Below are 17948 nucleotides of genomic sequence, written 5' to 3'. Positions count from 1 at the left end.
ATATATATATATATATTTACAATAATTTTATTGATTTCAGAGAGGAAGGGAGAGGGAGAGAGAGCTAGAAACATCAATATTGAGAGAGAATCATTGATGGGCTGCCTCCTGCACGCCCTTACTGGGGATCGAGCCCACATCCCCAGGCATGTGCCCTGACTGGGAATGGAACTGTAACCTCCTGGTTCATAGGTCGAGGCTCAACTACTGAGCCACGCCAGCTAGCCAGGAACATATTTTTTGAGGAATAAATAGCATAGCTAACATCTTTGGTTAGATTGGACTGACAGATTCAGACCTTTGGTAGTTAGAGTTTCCAGAATCATGGAATCCGGTGGTGGCGGCGACCTGAGCAATCACGGATGCCCGTCTGTCCTATTGTGTAGCTCAGAAGAAGGAGACTAGGTAAACTTAATGACCTACCCACAGTGGCATTGACCTGGATCAAAACTCAGGTCCCCCGACCCCCAACTCTGTGCCCGTGCGTTATTGTCCCATCCTAACTGCCACGCGATGAGCCATTGTCAGTGTAGATAAAAACAAGTGGATGCTTGTTCAGCCTCCATAAACTTTCCTATTAAACACGGGGTATCATTTCTGCCCAGCTGTCAGAATGCAAACTTCGACTGTATCCAAGGCAGTTAATTAAGGTGCTCCAACCGCCGCACATTTCAGAGCAGAGAGAGCTAAAGGGAGGGCGGTGCTCAGCCTGAGCAGACGAGCCCGCGTCTGAGCCCTACAGGGCGGGCAGGGCTTTCATTCAGCCTCTGCCTCGCCTGCCTCTGTCTCTCGCTGGATGAATGGCATCGCCTGCTGCAGGTGTATTAGTAATTTCTGAGTTTGTTCCCCACTAAAAGTGACCTCATTGTTTTGTGCTTCTTATCCATAATTATACAGTAACAGGAAAATAAAGCCGGCTCTGAGTACAGCCCACAGCAGAAACCGTGTGCTCTTTATGCAAGTTTGATTTATAGACGCTCACTGCAGCGCCGGGTGACTATGAAACATTCATCTTCCCATTGCTAGTTGCCATGGAAATCGAGTACACAGAGCAGTGTCATTCCCGTCCTGGTGCTGCCTGCAGTAGTTTATTCCTTTGTTGTTCTCGTTTCTTAAGCAACTGCCTAGCATTCTTTCATCGTTACAATTAATCTCACACATGAGTTTTTATCTTTCATCTCAAATAGGAAGCACTAAAAATGTAAGAGGAAAATGGGGAGAATTTAAATATTTTTGTGGCTTTAAATATGCATTTGCGATTTTTTTCCCTCCTCAGTCCCGTCGGAAAATAGGTCATACGAAAAAAGAAAAAAGCACATATTAGTGTACAGAAATTTCAATAAAGAAAGCAATGTAAAATTTGAGCGAAAAGCAATGCTGTACTAAGGAGATTTTAAGGAACTTTAGATTCTCAAGTCTCCCAGTGTTTGAAGCTAAATAACTCTGTTTTTTTGGGTCCTGCCAACCAAAAAAAAACCAAACAAACAAACAAACAAAAAGCCCTGAGCTGTCTCTTACCAACTCTCCTTTTGTTTTGTTTTGCTAGTCTTCGTAGGGGTTGGAACAACCTAAATATTTGCTGTATAGATGTGGTAATATTAAGAGTAGGGGGTCCTTTTTTTAAAAAAAAAAAGCTAATAAAGTTCAATAATTTTTTTACAGTGTAAGTGAAAGGAATTCTTGGTCTTCTTGTTTTTAAGGAGTCCATCTTGTCCCCGTTTCACCTAGCATAGTCCACAGTACTACGTACCATGCTGCCGTTAGTAAGTGCTTGTTGGTTAGCTGCCTTCTCCGTGGGCTTCTGGCCAAGTCTGTTGTAAGAGAGCGCGTTCTGGGAGAACTGTCTGGGTCTGAAGCTCTGCCCCATTGCTTACTGGCTGTGATCCCTTTGAAAAGCGGCTCCATTCTCCGTGGCTCCCTTGTCTGTAGAGTGAGTGGCTATGAAATGAAGATGATGAGGGGTTGTTGGGAGGGTTCTCAGAGAGAATCATGCAAAGGGCCTAGCTCTGTGCCTGGCACAGAACAAACGCTCAGGCAGGGGCTTGGGTGTGGGGGGACTGTTTTGGTGGTGGTGAAGGTCATTGTTGCTAGGGTCACTGCTGTGACTGCTGTGCCTACCCCAGGGCAAACCGAGGGGCAAGCTGAGCTCTCACCCAGAGGACCCTGCCCCCAGCATCCAAGTGCACAGATAGCTGTCTATGCCTTGTTTCACTTGGGCTACCTGGATGGATTCATTCATCTCTACACTTTATTTTTTTTTAAATATATTTTATTGATTTTTTACAGAGAAGAAGGGAGAAGGATAGAGAGTTAGAAACATCGATGAGAGAGAAACATCAATCAGCTGCCTCCTGCACACTCCCTACTGGGAATGTGCCCGCAACCAAGGTACATGCCCTTGACCGGAATCGAACCTGGGACCTTTCAGTCCGAAGGCCGACGCTCTATCCACTGAGCCAAACCGGTTAGGGCCATCTCTACACTTTAGATACTAGGGTGGTAGCCTGGATGTATTGACAAGGGTCTTCCTGTCTGCACAGGGAGAAGAGAAGGTTAGCAGGTTTCTCCGCTATGACCTGGACTTGTTTCTTATCCCTGGCCATGCATGGGGGGAGCGAGGGGGAGGAGAGTGGGCTGCCTGATCCTGTCTTGGTAGGGGAAGGTTCCAGTGTTTATCTACAGCACCTGAAATCACATGTGATCTGCTGCCTCTCCACCCTCCGTGCTTCCCATGTCACCCACAGTGGCTGCCGCCTGCCCCCAGCCTTTCTGGAGCTGAAGTTTTCCGAGCTGGTGGCAGAAGCATTCTTTGTGGAAAGGCGTTCTCCTGGGCCGTCCTCCAGGGCACAGGGCAATGCCCATTTTTTGGGTTTAGCTTTTGTTGGGTTAGTCTTGTATTTTGTCTCTTTTGCTTTGTGCAGTTCTTTTCCCCTCCTCCCCCCAATTTTCATGTTGAAATTCCTTCTACTGCATTTCTGTTTATTTTGTTAGCTGGCTTCTTAATGTTGCTAAAAGTTGTTTGCTTTAAGCGATCACAAAGTGAGTAACCTTAGGTTAATTTGTCTTGCTTTCCCCCAACCCGATCCACAGCATGTGACCTAGGCGCACTTTTGTTAATGATGAAAACAGAATAGCCTTGATGGTTTGTTTCCCTTTGCCACATCCCAATACTGTACTCAGTGTCCCCAGTTCTCTTATTTCCTTCTTGGTCTTTCCTGGTCCCCCAATCAGTGGGCTCAGGTCAGTGTATTTTACTGAATCCTTGGGTTCTCTCTCCTCTGTCTTTCTTCTTGCTTCTCCCACGAGATAAAAACTCCAGAGTCAGCTTCTCATGTCTTCCGAGTGAAGCTCTCAACACTCGAAGTGACCTGGGTGCTCAGCAGACACCTAGATTCTTGTGACTACATTGGACACACTGTGTGTGGCTTTCAAATCAGAGCCTGAACTCGATTTGATATTTGCTAATGTTTCCACTTCCTCCCTGGACTCCTGCTTGTATGTATGGCCCTCACCTCGTACTTCACACGCAGCATACACTCTTGTCTGTTTGCCCCCCAGTCACTAAAGGCGGTGGCTCTGCCCTGTGTACTTCTCCCCTCAGTCTTATATCTTTCCTGGTTTTTGGTAACACATATTTGTTAACATTGACTGCATTGCAGACACTGGGAATATATGACAGTAAACAAAACAGACAGTGCCCTGCCCTCTAGGAGCTTGTAGTCCAGTTGGGGAGATAGGTAGTTAGAATCTAAGATAGTTTATCCCGAAAGATGACCACCAAGCATTGTGGGAAAATACAGGAAGGGCATGATAGGCTGGGGATGGGGCGGTGAGAAAGTGACAGCCAGTGTGAGCCCTGAGGGATGGAAAGAGCCCGGCAGGGAGAGGGAGGGTGGGTTCTGGGCAGAGCGCCTCTGTGGAGGTCAACAGGAGAGCACTTTGGATAACTGAGGGGTGGTTGGTATAGTCTGCTCTTGAAGACACTTGTTTTCATTTGTCTGGGTGGGTGGGTGGTACCAGAAGGATAAATGCAGAGTGATGAGAGCGGAGAGGTAGGCAGCGGCCAGATCATGAAGGGCCTTGTAAACTGTTGAGAAGTCTGAACTTCATCCTGAGGACACTGAGAAGCCATTGAAACGTGTAGGGAAGTGACGTGATCATCAGATTTCTGGATTTCCTGATCTCTCCTCTCGCGGTGCGGAGACTGGCTTGAACGTGGCAAGGGTAGCCTCTCTTTGGGTTGATCCCAGGCACCACCTTCCCAAACTCACCTTCTCCTTATCCCCACAGTGTGTGTCCAGCTCAGCATGTCCAGCTTCTTGTGTTTTCCTGATTAGCACGAAGGCTTCTTTCAAATTCTAACTCCCCTTTTCTAGCTTTCTGCCTTTAAGGCTAGACCTCTGCCTTCTCCCAAGCTCCTGGCTGTCTCTGCTCTAAAATGAATGTGTCATCTGGACCATCCACTGGGTCTCCCATATTACTGTTGCCCAGAGACTCCATTGCTTTGCCTACCAGTTTGTATCCTTAGGATTTGGGGTTGGCTTGCATCTAGCCTGAACTCCTCTGACCCCTGAGAGTCATTGTAACTCACACAGTTGGCCCTTCCTGCCCACCCAGACCAGCCCAGACCTGCACCTGAGAGAATTCCTCTGACCCTCTTTTTCCAACCAGCAGTTGAGTGTCCTAGGTATTCCACACTGGTCCCCACTGCACCCCCATATTGGACAGTACATGTGGGAAGATGGATTGAAATAAGATGAGTTGAACTAGCCAGTATACTTTGGGGAAGTTACTTAACTTCTCTGTGCCTCAGTTTCCTGATCTATAAACTATAGAAACGAAGAGAATCTACATCATAGAGTTGTTTGGAGGATTAAATGAGCAACTGCATATAAAAACACTATGCCTGGCCCATAGTGTAGACGCTCACTGTTTATTGATGTTTGTATGAAGGTGTTTACATCATCCTAGAGAAAGAGGCGGGAGAATGTAAAAGGTTTTTGGCTGCTGGAATAATTGGCCACAGCCAGATGGGCATTTATCTTGGAAGGTCCACTCCTCTTCACTTTGGGTAATTGAGAGATGACAGCAATGCTACATGCTGCCCATCTTGGGTGGGTAGGGAGAGGATACAGACCAAGTGGGCTTCCTTTTAAATCTGAGGTTTTATCCTGTGCTGATTTTGTCCCAGAAATTCCCTTAGTTTTCATGAAATCAAACTAGCTTTGCATTTCATAAATTATGCTTTATTCCCGAAGGCAGTCATGATGTTTGTCTCAACTTTGCATTTGGGCCTCCTAAGACCAGCCTTTCCTCTTTGCTAATAGTGATAGCAGCAGCTACTAGCTGGTAAGGCAATAGAAGACAACTCAGTATGTTGATTGATTCCACAGATGGTTATGAGCACATGCACGTGCAAGGCATTGAGAAGGGAACTTTTGGGGCCACCAGTCGGGCAGGGACAGTCTCATGGAGTGGCCATAAGGTAAGGTAGAAAATGGTGCCCACTGTGGAAGAACAAAGGATTTCGTTTCAGCCAGGGCAATCCAGGAACTTAACAACTGAGTTAGGTTTTAACGAATCCCTAGATGGAAAGATGTAGTTGGTAAGGTGAGTAAGTAGACATGAGGGAGGAGTGATCAGAATACCTAACACATATCAACTGCCTACTGTGTGCCAAGACCTGTTCTACATGCTTGCTTGTCTTAACTCATTTGAGCCACACAACAAGCCCCTGAAGTGGCTACTGTTATCACCCCATTTTACAGATGAGGAAACTGAGGCACAGAGTGGCTGAGTAACTTGGCTAAGGTCACATTAACTGATAGAATCTGGCTTTGATCCAGACAGCCTGACTCCAGATTGGAAACACAAATAAACATACTCATCATGCAAGGGACAACCTTCGCCTTCCCTTTTGTATCTCTCCCCATGGGCACCCTTTAAAGGGATTTTGAGTCTTTTTATCAGTCAGATCTACTACAGTTTAGAGATTTTGAAAGAATCATTTTATTGAAGGGCCCTTTTCCAGTTCAATTTCAATAGAATAAAGATCTAGACAGCATATAAATTTTCACAGTCAAAAATAGAGCTATATAATCTATGGCTATAACCCTTTTCATAGACCTACGGCTGTGGATATAGGAAAACACTAGCTGAATTGTACATTTTACCCCCCTTGATTTCTGACAATTTGGCCATAAAATCTTTTGATAAAAATATCAAAAAACCCTCATACTGCAATACTGTAAGATGTGACTGCGCTAATGGCAAAAAAAGTCTATATTTTAGACTGTCATGAACTGTTTAAACATCATAATGGGAAACATTTATGGCTCAAATAATTGAAGTCCACATTTCTCGGAATCTATCTCAGCCTTTTGTTAGACCTTGAAACAAATCACAAAATTGACTGGTTTGAGTTTCTCCATAGCTCTTTCTTCTCCACTGGAGGCTAGTGGGATGTGCCCGAGGCTGTGGGTCCGTTCTTCAGGCTCGGATCCCATATTAGGGGGAACCGACTTGGGCAAACCTGTTGGCCTCTCTGGATTTCAGCCTCCTCTTCTGAAGGACTTCGAGTCTCCGTTTCCATGCCTCTTGTCTACCGACTCTAAAGAAAGTGATCATTAATAGTGCGCGTGATCTAATGGCAAGAACAAAAGAAAAAGCAAATAATTTGGTTTCATCCATTTCACTCAACATTATTTAACAAGTGTTTATTAAGCACCTACTGTGTACGTGATAAATATTTGTGCTTATCTCTTCCCAGGCTTGCTAAGAATTACAGTGTTAAATTCTCAGACTCACCCGGGGTTTACCTTCTCTCAGTTTCCCCATTTCTAATGTCCCCTTTGTGGCTGTATTATTGCTATAGAATTGTATGCTGTTTAATCTTATTTTTTAAAATCCCAAACAAAGAAAGCAAAAGAGAAAACTTTCATCTCAAAGTGATCCCTTAGAATGTGGCAAATTATTATTAAGTTATATATATATTCAAGCTTTTCAATGTACAGTAGCCTTATTTAAACTACTGGGTAATGCTTTTTAGGAAAAACCACAGTCACAGCCTGGACCAGTGGCAGGATGGATAGCATGTCCGACGACGGGTTAGGAGATTCCAGGAAAGACCATAGCCATCAGATGTTCACATCTAATCCTGATGGGCCAGCTGACATACTAGTTTTAATGGTTTGCAGTGATAAATTTGTCGTAGAATTGGAGCCTTCTCCAGGTTATAAATTGCTCAGGCCCAAACGCTGTGGAAAATTTATAAGGACTGCCATTAGAATAGAATGTTTTAAATTATCTGTTGTATTGAGAGAGAGAGAGAGAGAGAGAGAGAGAGAGAGAGAGAGAGAGAGAGAAAAGACCCAATAAGAGGTTTATCAGATAGTCATGAGTTCATGTGACACAAAAGAGTCATTGGGGCTATTCGTCAAGTGATAAATTGGATAATGATGACAAAAGTATGTCATTTTTTTTTTTAGTGCTTTAATGGGTGCCAGGTATCCGTTATTTCATCCACTCCTCACAATAATCGAATGAGGTGTACGCTCTTATTCCTATTTTACAGATACAAAAACTGAGCTTAGAGAGGTAAACAATGTTCCCAAGGTCACACAGTTAATAAATGGCTGAAAATGTTCCCAGGTGCTTGTTGTCTCCTTCAGTTCGTCATCTTTAAGGTGGAAGTCATTATCCTTGTCCTCGAGTCAGCTCTGTCTTTCGATTTCTGTCAGTGACACCGCGGTTTTCTCAGATTCGTTCTTGCAGTCGTCATTGATTTTTCCTTCTGTCTTTGCCTGGATCCATTCAATCACCCAGTCCCTTTGCATGTTCAGTGTCTTTCTGCTGTCGACCCTCTTCCCACCTCCTTAGTCCGGGGGTCTAGGCCTCACCTAAGTGTACAGGGTAAAGGTCAAAGTCCTGAACTCAGAATTCAACGTTGGCTACCCTCTGGCTCCTACCCTCCTCTTAGGTTCTTCTGCTAACTTCTCCCCTAACCGAGGAGCCAGTTACCTAAACACATCCTGCATTTTTCCCACGTGGCCCCTTCGGGCATGGTGACTCCCTTCTGGGATGTGCCTTCCGCTGCACCTGCTGTGCCTTCCACTGAGCCCTGCCCCTTCCTTGGGGTGAGGTCGGGTCCCCTCCTCCATGGGCGTTCTGATCAGCACTCCTCGGTGACCATCCCGTCTGTGAGGTCGGGCCTCTCAGATTGCGCTCAGCACGTGCTGCCTGCCTGCATTGCAGCACAGCTCTTCCCGTCTGTGATCCGCCGCTCAGTGGTGCCCAGGGGTGGGGACGCAGCCCCTCACACACCTGGAACATAGCTGTGCCTGCGAGAGTGCAAGGTCCATGCCCGTGTGCACGTGTGAGGATAGAAGGGTTAACGGTAACTGCAGTAAATCTCTCACCTTGAACTCATTGAGTGAAGATCTCCCATGAATCCCCCAAGCCTTATTCAGAGACCCACTACCCTGGAAAAGGACCACACGCCTTCACAGATTGTGGGGATTGGTTGTGTGTAAGGATGGTCACAGCTCCCTACCCCTGTCAGTAAGCCCTGTGCAAAGTGGCTTGGCCTTCTTCCCATCAAGAGGTAGCTGACCCACTGGCCATCATGGGTCAGTGGTGAGAGCATAGGCCTGCGAACCAAAGGGTCGCAGGTTCGACTCCCTGCTCCGGTTGGGGTGCGTGAGGGAGGCAACCCATAGATGTGGCTCTCTCACATTGATCTTTCTCTCTCTCCTTTCTCCCCCTCCCCCTCCCTTCCACTCTCTCTTTAAAAAAAATCAATGGAAAGAATGTCCTTCAGTGAGGATTAACCAAAAAAATAAAAAATAAGAGGTAGAGTTGATTTCTCTGCTCTCTGAATCTGAACTGACTCTGAACTGACCTGTGACTGACTTTGATCACAGACGGTAGCAAAAAATAGCAAATCACTATCCCTGAGGGTGATCTTGGGAATACACCTCCCCCCAAAAGGCTCCCATCTGCGCCGAGTTCCCACTGTGTGCACACAGAGGATGAGGTTTGTTTGAGATGCGTCTTTAACCGCAGTCAATGCATTTTAAAATTTACATTTCTATAGAAAGGGTCTTAAAAGTAGGTAATAAATTGTGATTATTTACATGCCCCAATACAATAATTCTGTTTTGTCTCTTATACTTTCCTGAATATAACCCAAAGCTAATATCGATGTTTAAAATGCTAACATTTTCACAATTCCAAGTTTAAAAAACCTTGTGTTCTAGGTTTGCAAACACCTGGAGTTGCTTCTTCCCCTCTCTCCTACCCACTATATGGAAACAAGCTCTGTATCTGCCAAATAGCAAAAACAGCCTTTTTTTGACGGTGTATATTTCACTTTTGTGATACTGCTGTGTCCCAGTAACATTTTCTTTCACGGGAAATGATGATGACTTCCAGGAGTATATGTGTGTGTTTTCAAAATCATGAAATTTAAAAAATGAAACTTCATTTCAGACAGAATGATCTTTGCTTTTATAAAAGTGAGATTTTTTTTTAATGGTTCTGGGGCTATACAAAATAAACTAACAAAATAGAAACAGACTCATGGATACAGAGAACAGACTGACAGCTGTCAGCGGGGGGTTGTGGGAGGCTGGGTGAAAAAGGTGAAGGGATTAAGCAAAGCAAAACAAAACAAAAAAATCCTCATAGACACAGACAACAACAGTATGGTGATTACCAGAGGGAAAGGGGGGTGGCAGAGGTAGAAAAGGGTAAAAGGGGGGGGGTAAACAGACTTGACGTGGGGTAGTGAACACAATACAATATACAGATGATGTAGTACAGAATTGTACACCTGAAACCTATATAATTATATTAATGTCATCCCAATAAGTTCATTAAAATTTTAAAAAAATAAAATAAAACCTACTCGTTTTAGCAGGTCAGCTTGAAAAATGAGTTTACATTTAACATAGACAAAGTAGCTCACGATAGTTAGATTTAGAAACTGTGCCAGTAAAATTGTGTTTGAATGATTCTTGAATTTGCTTTTTTAAGGGATAGCTTTCCCCTTTAAATGTGTATTCAGTAAAACGGTTATTCAAATTCTGGTAGACATGTGGGAGCATCCGATTCATGCCTAACACAGGCAGGGCTCTTCATGGGGCTTTTACTCCTAATGACTGACCTAATGTGTTGTGTCTCCTTTTTCTGGCTGAGAGAAGGAATCCCATCTCATAGGCATTTTATTCAGTAATATGTTCACATTGCATTTCACCTCTTCCTATTTCCCAGGCTACACGAATACCTGCAACACTGAGATAGCTGATATCATTGCTAGAAAAGTACATGGTAATTTGGATAGAAAATAATGTAAGAGCTTTGGTAACAAAATATAATTAAATTAGTGCCTCGTGTAAAAATAGTGAAAGGATTTTTTTTTTTTTAGTTTTTAATGGATCAGATCCGTGTGATTAAAATATGTAAATTAAATAACATCCACTTTGGTGATCTGGGTGACATCTGCTCTCTCCGATATTCCTTCTAAGAATTCCATTTTCTTCTACTCTCCCCCATTTTTAAGTGAACCCAATATTAAAGGTTTTGAATTTGATAAAACAGGGAATGCATTTGCTATAGTCTTAGAAGCCTTGAAATTGAGGACTTTTAAATTGGGCAGGCATCTATCCACTAATCCATTCAGTCAGTGGTTATTGAGCACCTTTCTGGACGCTGGGGTTAGAGCCTGAATAAAGCAAACTAGGTCCCTGCTGCCCAGGAGTTCACAGAAGTCACAGTAAGAAAGCAGACGATGACTGAGTGAACAGGTGACTTCAGACAGAGATAGGCTGTAAGGGAGTAAACCAGAATAAATGTCAGAATGACTGAGTTGAGGAGGGGGGTAGTTTTAGATGGGAGGTGAGGGAAGGCATTTTGTTGTTGCTGTTAATCCTCACCCAATGATATTTTTCTATTGATTTTTAGCGAGAGTGGAAGGAAGGGAGGAGAGAGAGAAACATCAGTGTGATAGAAATAGCAATTGGTTGCCTCCCACAGGCGCCCTGACAGGGGCCAGGGATCGAAGTTGCAACCCAGGTATGTGCCCTTGACCGGGAATCAAACCCGAGACCTTTGGTGTGCAGGCCGGTGCTCTAATCACTGAACGTTGTGGGCAGGGCAGGGAAGGCATTTTTGAGGGACATTTGAAAAGGACCTAAATGATGAAAAACTGACTGCCATGGGGAGAAGAGCCCCCTAGAAAGAGGAAAAGCAGTTGAAAAGGCTCTGAGTGGGTATAACCTTGGCAGGACTGAGGAACAAAAAGGAAGCTGGACTGTAATGAGCAAGAGGAAGATCTGAGGTGGGATTTGAAAGGGAGACTGGGGCATGCTGATGCATCATTCATGGATGCCAGCCCATATTGTTATATTATGTTCTATTATAATAGCATGTCATGTTATATATTATACTAGAGGCCCAGTGCATGAAATTCATGCGGGGGGGTGGGGGAGAAGGGTCTCTCAGCCCAGCCTGCTCCCTCTTGCAATCCAGGACCCCTTGGGGGATGTCTGACTGCCCGTTTAGGCCCGATCCCACAGGGTTCCCGGTGGGATTGGGCCTAAACCGGAAGTCAGACATCCCTCTCACAATCCAGGACTGCTGGCTCCTAACCACTTGCCTGTCTGCCTGCCTGATTGCCCCTCCCCACTCTGCCTGCCTGATTGCCCCTAAACACTCTGCTTGCCTGCCTGATTGTCTCTAACCACTCTGCTTGCCTGCCTGATCGCCCCTAACCATTCGCCTGCCTGCCTGATTGCCCCTAACTGTTCGCCTGCCTGCCTGATTGCCCCTAACCGCTCGCCTGCCTGCCTAATCGCCCCTAACCACTTGCCTATCTGCCTCAACACCCCTAACTGCTCACCTGCCTGCCTGATCGCCCCTAACCACCTCTGCCTTGGCCCCCGCCACCACGGCTTCGTCCAGAATGACGTCCGGAATGACATCCAGAAGGTCATTCACCTGTCTGGTCTAATTAGCATATTACACTTTTATTATTATAGATTCTGTATTTTAGTGTATTATATATTTCATATAGTTTGTACATTTATATTGTATTAATATTGTTTAGGTAAACTTCTATAAGATTACAAACCTTGTAAAAAGGGAGATGAAGGTTAAAGAAAGACATTAGGGCCCTGAGATGTTTAGGATTTCTGCGCATCCCTCGTATACAAAGGCATGCCAGCTAGCACCCTCTCTTCCCCTCTAGAACAAGCTGAGAAATAGATTCAAGTGTTAGAGAGTAGTGGGTAACCGTGTCAGCTTTGTTTGTGAGATAGCCTCTTGGAGGGATGGGCTTGCTAGAACGCAGCCAGAATTAAAGAGGTTTTACCCTTCCGACACAGGTTATGTAGTTAGCCTGGGACTCCCCCCCCCCCAGGAGGGCGCCCCTGTGACATTGGGGAGCAGAGCATGCAGGAGGAGGGGCACCAGTGAGATAGGTCACTTCTCTAGGAATGATGAGTGAGGAGGTGGAGAGAGGCTGGGAACGTTACTCCTGAAGCAGTTCCTCCGTGTGGAAATACGAAGACGGGAAAAGGGAGTTTCCCCCGACATGCTGCTCCATCATATTTATATGTTCATCCTCCTGTTGATGGACTCCTCTGTTGTTGTTGCAAATGGGGCTGCAGAGCGTATTCTGGACCACAATGGGGGAGCTTCTGTAGGGCACCCACATGGAGGGGGATGGCAGGGTCATCGCTATGCGTGTCTGCACCTGACTCCCTTCCCCTTCTCACTTACCAGTGCGTTAGAATCCCCTCCCACCCTGTTCTCACCAACACGTGTTATTCAGCTCTTTAGTGTGTGCGGGTCTGCTGGGTGGGCAATGGCATCTTATTGTAATGTCAGGTTCCCTGATTACTAGTCAAAGTCATCATGCCTGCTAGCCGGTTGGTTATTCATATTATTGGACCACATAAAAAGGTTGTGTTATTTTTTATATTAGTTTAAAGGGATTCTTTATATGTTCTGGATACTAAGCCTTTCTCATTTTTGAGTCACAAAAATTTTTACCTGTTTGTGGCTTGTCTTTTCCTTTTCAAAAACAGGGTACCTTTTGATACATATCTGATACACACAAATGACTTGGAAATTTCATTTGGCATTATATATATTTCCCCCCAGAGGGCTTAGAGGGAACTTTAAATAAGAGAACTTATATAGCCCAGCTGGCGTGGCTCAATGGTTGAGTGTCGACCTATGAACCAGGAGGTCACAGTTTGATTCCCGGGCAGGGCACATGCCTGGGTTGTGGGCTAGAACCCCAGTGTGGGCATGCAGGAAGCAGATGATCAGTAATTCTCTCTCATCATTGATGTTTCTCTCTCTCTCCCTCTCTCTTCCTTTCGGAAATCAATAAAAATATATTTTCAAAAAAAGAGAGAGAAAATATATGACTCTGCTTGTCCAGAGTCTAAAATTATGTGGAGAATGTGTGAAGTATCACTGGAGCATACGAATAGGGTCTCTCTTGGGATTTTCTGCCTGTTGGAATGTTCCTATTCTCTTTGAACAATTGCTCGTCTTTCTTATATTAGGCAGTTTGAGCAATATTTCTGCAAGATTTACCTTGCTTTTCAAATTCTTTGACATCCTAGAACTGAATGCTTAATGTTTGAACCCTAATGCTTAAATTATGAATTTTTGCTTCAGTGTAGTGACATGAAAAGGCTGTACTACAAAACACCTCTGCTCTACCAAAAATGAAATTTATCTACCACTTGCAAACTCTTCTGTGTGATAAAACGTTCCCACTTTGACTAGGCCCCCAGGAGAGCTGTGCTGATGCTCCATTCTCTCCTTAGAGCTAGTGGACGTTGTTAGCATCGAACGGCACTCAAGTACTAAGTCACCTATATGCTCCTAGGTCATCTTTTTAAAAATATACATTTTTATTGATTTCAGAGAGGAAGGGAGAAGGAGAGAGAGATAGGAACATCAATGATGAGAGAATGATTGATCGGCTACCTCCTGCATGTCCCACACTGAGAATCGAGCCCGCAATCCGGGCATGGGCCCTGAACGAGGAATCAAACCACCACCTCCTGGTTCATCGGTTGATGCTCAGCCACTGAGCCACAGCGGCTAGGCAGGAAATTGCATCTTGACTTTGCCAATTATTGATAAGAATGGCTTCTTACAGGGTTCTAGACTTTCACCACTAAAAAAATCCTTGAAGAGCAAGCCGTACCATCTCTTATTTTACACAAGTGAGGGTGAATGACCCACCCAAGGTCCCACACGGAGGCGGGCACAGATCAGTTTATGATCCGGGTCTCACCTTGTCACCGTGTACTCTCTATGGCAAAGGTGTCAGAGTCCCTTTGGGACGCTGTGACAGAAGACCCTAGACTGGGGCTTAAGCAAGAGACATTTACTTCTCACAGTTCTAGAGGCTGAAGTCCCAGGTCGGGTGCTGACAGATTCAGTGTCTGGTGCAGACCCGATTCCTGCCTCACAGACCGCCATCGTCCTCACCTCGGGGAAGAGGCAAGGGAGCTCTCTGGGTCCCTCTCATAAGGGCACTAAGCAGCCCCAAAGGCTCCACCTCCAGACACCACCACATACTAGGTTTCAATGTATGAATTGTGGAGGGGGGGGGGCGGGGCGGAGAGACACTAACACTCAGTCTATGGCAAATGGGTTGTAGATAGAATCATAGCTTTGTTCTCTGTCTTTACAACAGTGTGTGTTTTTACAGCTAGATGTCTTTGAGGGGTTTCGTTGCACTTGGCTTTTGTTGCTGGCAGCTTTTTTGTTTCTTAGCACTGAAGGAACTATGTATCATGCTTCCTTAATTTAGCTCTATGGAAGTAACGTTCACTATTTTCCTTATTTTCGACTGGTGTTTACATGCCAGTCTTTCCAATAGGTTGTATAAATAAGTTAAATGTTATGGTAAATTATTCCAAAATGGCATATTAACAGTTTGCATAAATTAAAACGAGGCTGTAATAGTTTGAATCAGATTGGAACAACATGTAAATTTATAAATGTGTGCAGTTAATTTTTTTTAATAGAATCTTTTTTTTTCATGCTTGGCTATCATTTATTTATTTAAGTCAATGTGCTTAACATTACAATGAGTGCATTTAATCCAAGAATTAAAATATTACCATTAACTCCTGTACACCCAGTTGCTCTTCCATCTCCTGCTTTCCTACCCTAGGAACCACTCTCTGGAATTAAGTGATTATTATTTTCCTGCTTTAAAAATACATACATACGCCCTAGCCGGCTTGGCTCAGTGGGTAGAGCATTGACCTGCGGACTGAAGGGTCCCAGGTTCGATTCCGGCCAAGGGCACATGCCTGGGTTGCAGGCTCCATCCCCAGTGTGGGGTGTGCAGGAGGCAGCCAATCAGTGAATGATACTCTCTCATCATTGATGTTTCTATCTCTCTCCTCTCTGAAATCAATAAAGAAATATATTTTAAAAAAATACATACATACATACAAACATATAGACACACATACCTATATGTGTATACACTCACATGCCTGTGTATTTCCCTCATTTTAAAACTTCCTTGTTTTAAAACTATATAAATGAGTGTCAGATGTATAGTAGTCTTTTGTGACTTACATTTTTCACTCAATATGTTTCTAATATTTATCCTTGTTTTGTATATAACTAGAGGCCCGATGCACGAAATTTGTGCAAGAGTAGGCCTTCCTTCCCGGCTGCCGGCACCGGCTTCCCTTTGGCATCTGGGACCCGGGCTTCCCTTGCAGCCCGGGCTTCTCCGGAAGGACGTCCGGTCTAATTAGCATATTATGCTTTCATTATTATAGATTATAATTCACTCATTTTAAATGTGTATAGCATTCCACTGTATGACGTTACCATAGTTTATTCTCCTGTTGATGGGCATTTAGTTTTTCTCTCCCCAATTCTGTTTGTTTTTGCTGTTGCCAGTAATAGTGTCTGAACGGTCTTGTATCCTCGCTCCTGGTGTCCATGTGCAAGTGTTTCTCTCAGATACGTTCATGGGAGTAGAATTCCTGCGTTATAATGTTATGTGTATGTTTACTTAGTGCCAAAATAATATAATGTCAAATGGTATTTCCTGATCGTTAGTATTCATTTACACAGATCACAAATTGGGCAAGCTGGGAATCTTGATGCCTGGCCTCTTCTCCCAAGAAGCCACCAAACCCAAGTTCCAGTGCAGTTATAGACCCACAACCGCTGGCAAAAGTGGCTTTGGGATGCCAGCTTTCCACTAGCTGCTTTGGGCTTGAGCTACCCCCACAATATGGCCTGGCCCCACTATATTATTTACTCAGTGCCTTTAAGGTGGTTTTGTTTTAGTGTCTTATCCAGCATTTGTGTGTGTGTGTGTTTCAGTGGGGGAATTGATCTGACAATCCCAAAACAGAAACTCAACGTAAATTATTAAATACTTTTTTCTCAAACTTTTCTTTCTAAACTCTCTTTTCCAGATACTGATTGATTGAGCAGAACACCGGTTTTGTTAAGTGTTGGAAAAGACTAACCTCTCATTTGTAAGAGATGTAGAGAATTTTTGAAATTAGTGATGCATTTCTAAAGCTCAGTGGTCCTGGCATTTCAGTTGTGCTGTTTTCTCTGATGGCTATTTGAAGGCTATGCCCAACTACTCGACCATTCACTGTTCTCTTGAATATCATTTAGAAGGTGTAAGCTATTTTGTTGTGTCCTAAAGCATTTTACCAGGAAATAGTGATACAATGTAATGAACATGCCACTAAATCTCAACCTTTTAATTTCATACATTATCTATAAGAAGAAACAATGCAATGTTTTCTCTTTTCATCAAGGAATTAAATCTAAAAATCACTTCTTGAACTTGTCTTCAAGAATTATTATATTTACTATATTTATACCTGGGATAAAATAATTAACTGTGTCTGAGTGTGTTGATGGGTCCCCAGGACCACCACCAGTTTGACGATTCGCTGACAGGACTCAGCATATAATTGTACTTGCGACTACAATTTGTTACAGTGGGAGGATGTGGAGCAATATTAGCAAAGGGAAAGGCCATGGGGCGCCGTCCCGGGAACCCAGGTGCGAGCTCCCAGGGGCCTCTCTCGGTGAAATCACAGGACATGCTGAATCCCCCCCAACAAATGGTGACAACACGTGTGAAATGTTCCAGGGAAGCTCATCAGAGACCCGGCACCCAGGGTTTTTATTGTGGGACGATCATGAAGGCAGTTTCTCTGTCTGGCATGAACCAAAATTCCAGACTCCCAGAAGGAGAGCAGGTGTGCACATAAACCATATTGCTGCACAGCCTCAGGCCCAGTGACCCATTCTTATGAGTTAAACTTCCGGAAATTCAAGTTCTCAGATGCCGGCCAAGGGCCATCCTTGTAAGCAGGACGGTCAGGGCTGGTGTGTGAATGCTCTTCTGCACATGGAGTTACAGCTGAAATGTTTAAACTGCTTGCTATTTGTCAGGCACTGTTCTTCGTTTATCTCATCCTCACAACAACCATTTCATAGGTGAAGAGCTGAGACACAGAGAGGTTAGGGAACTTGTCCAAGGCAGCACAGCTAATAAATAGTAAATCAGCATTCAAACTCAGGTTTCAGAATCTGTGATTTATCAAATGCTGTATTGGTGTGTGTTTTTTTCTTGTTTCATTTTATCCTACCTCATGGATAAGATGTTTCATACATTTCCATAAAACTGTGATGAAGATAAATTGTCTTTATACAGCCTTGTCTAATCTTTCATGTTTCATGGCTCTTAATTTTCAAGTTTGGAAAATCGTGCTATTATTGTATAACAAACCTTTCCTGGTCACATACGCTTTTCTCAGCTGTTCCTGGATCCGAGCATCTGAATTGTTCGTTTCCATTTTTCTACAAGAGGGTCCTCTGGTCTTTGACTACAAGGTAGTCCCACTGTTCCTTCT

At 44.2% G+C, this 17948-nt stretch overlaps 1 protein-coding gene across 3 annotated transcripts in view; it reads left to right on the top strand.

Moving 5' to 3' along the window:
• Positions 1-17948, top strand: part of EFCAB11 (EF-hand calcium binding domain 11) — a 154082-nt gene that overhangs the window by 40283 nt on the left and 95851 nt on the right. Inside the window, exon 6 of one of the 3 annotated variants that reach the window (XM_005871184.2) lies at positions 16485-16507. The exons of the other annotated variants lie outside the window; for them this stretch is intronic. Coding sequence (XP_005871246.1) covers positions 16485-16491 — 7 coding nt within the window. The 3' untranslated portion in view covers positions 16492-16507. Of the gene's footprint in view, positions 1-16484; positions 16508-17948 lie in introns of those variants that run through there. 3 annotated transcript variants of the gene reach the window in all.

This window comes from Myotis brandtii, unplaced genomic scaffold, assembly GCF_000412655.1.
Source record: "Myotis brandtii unplaced genomic scaffold, ASM41265v1 scaffold332, whole genome shotgun sequence".
NCBI classification, from domain to species: Eukaryota; Metazoa; Chordata; class Mammalia; order Chiroptera; family Vespertilionidae; genus Myotis; species Myotis brandtii.
Note: the sequence above shows the minus strand (reverse complement) of the source record. Positions and strands in the feature narration are given on the sequence as shown.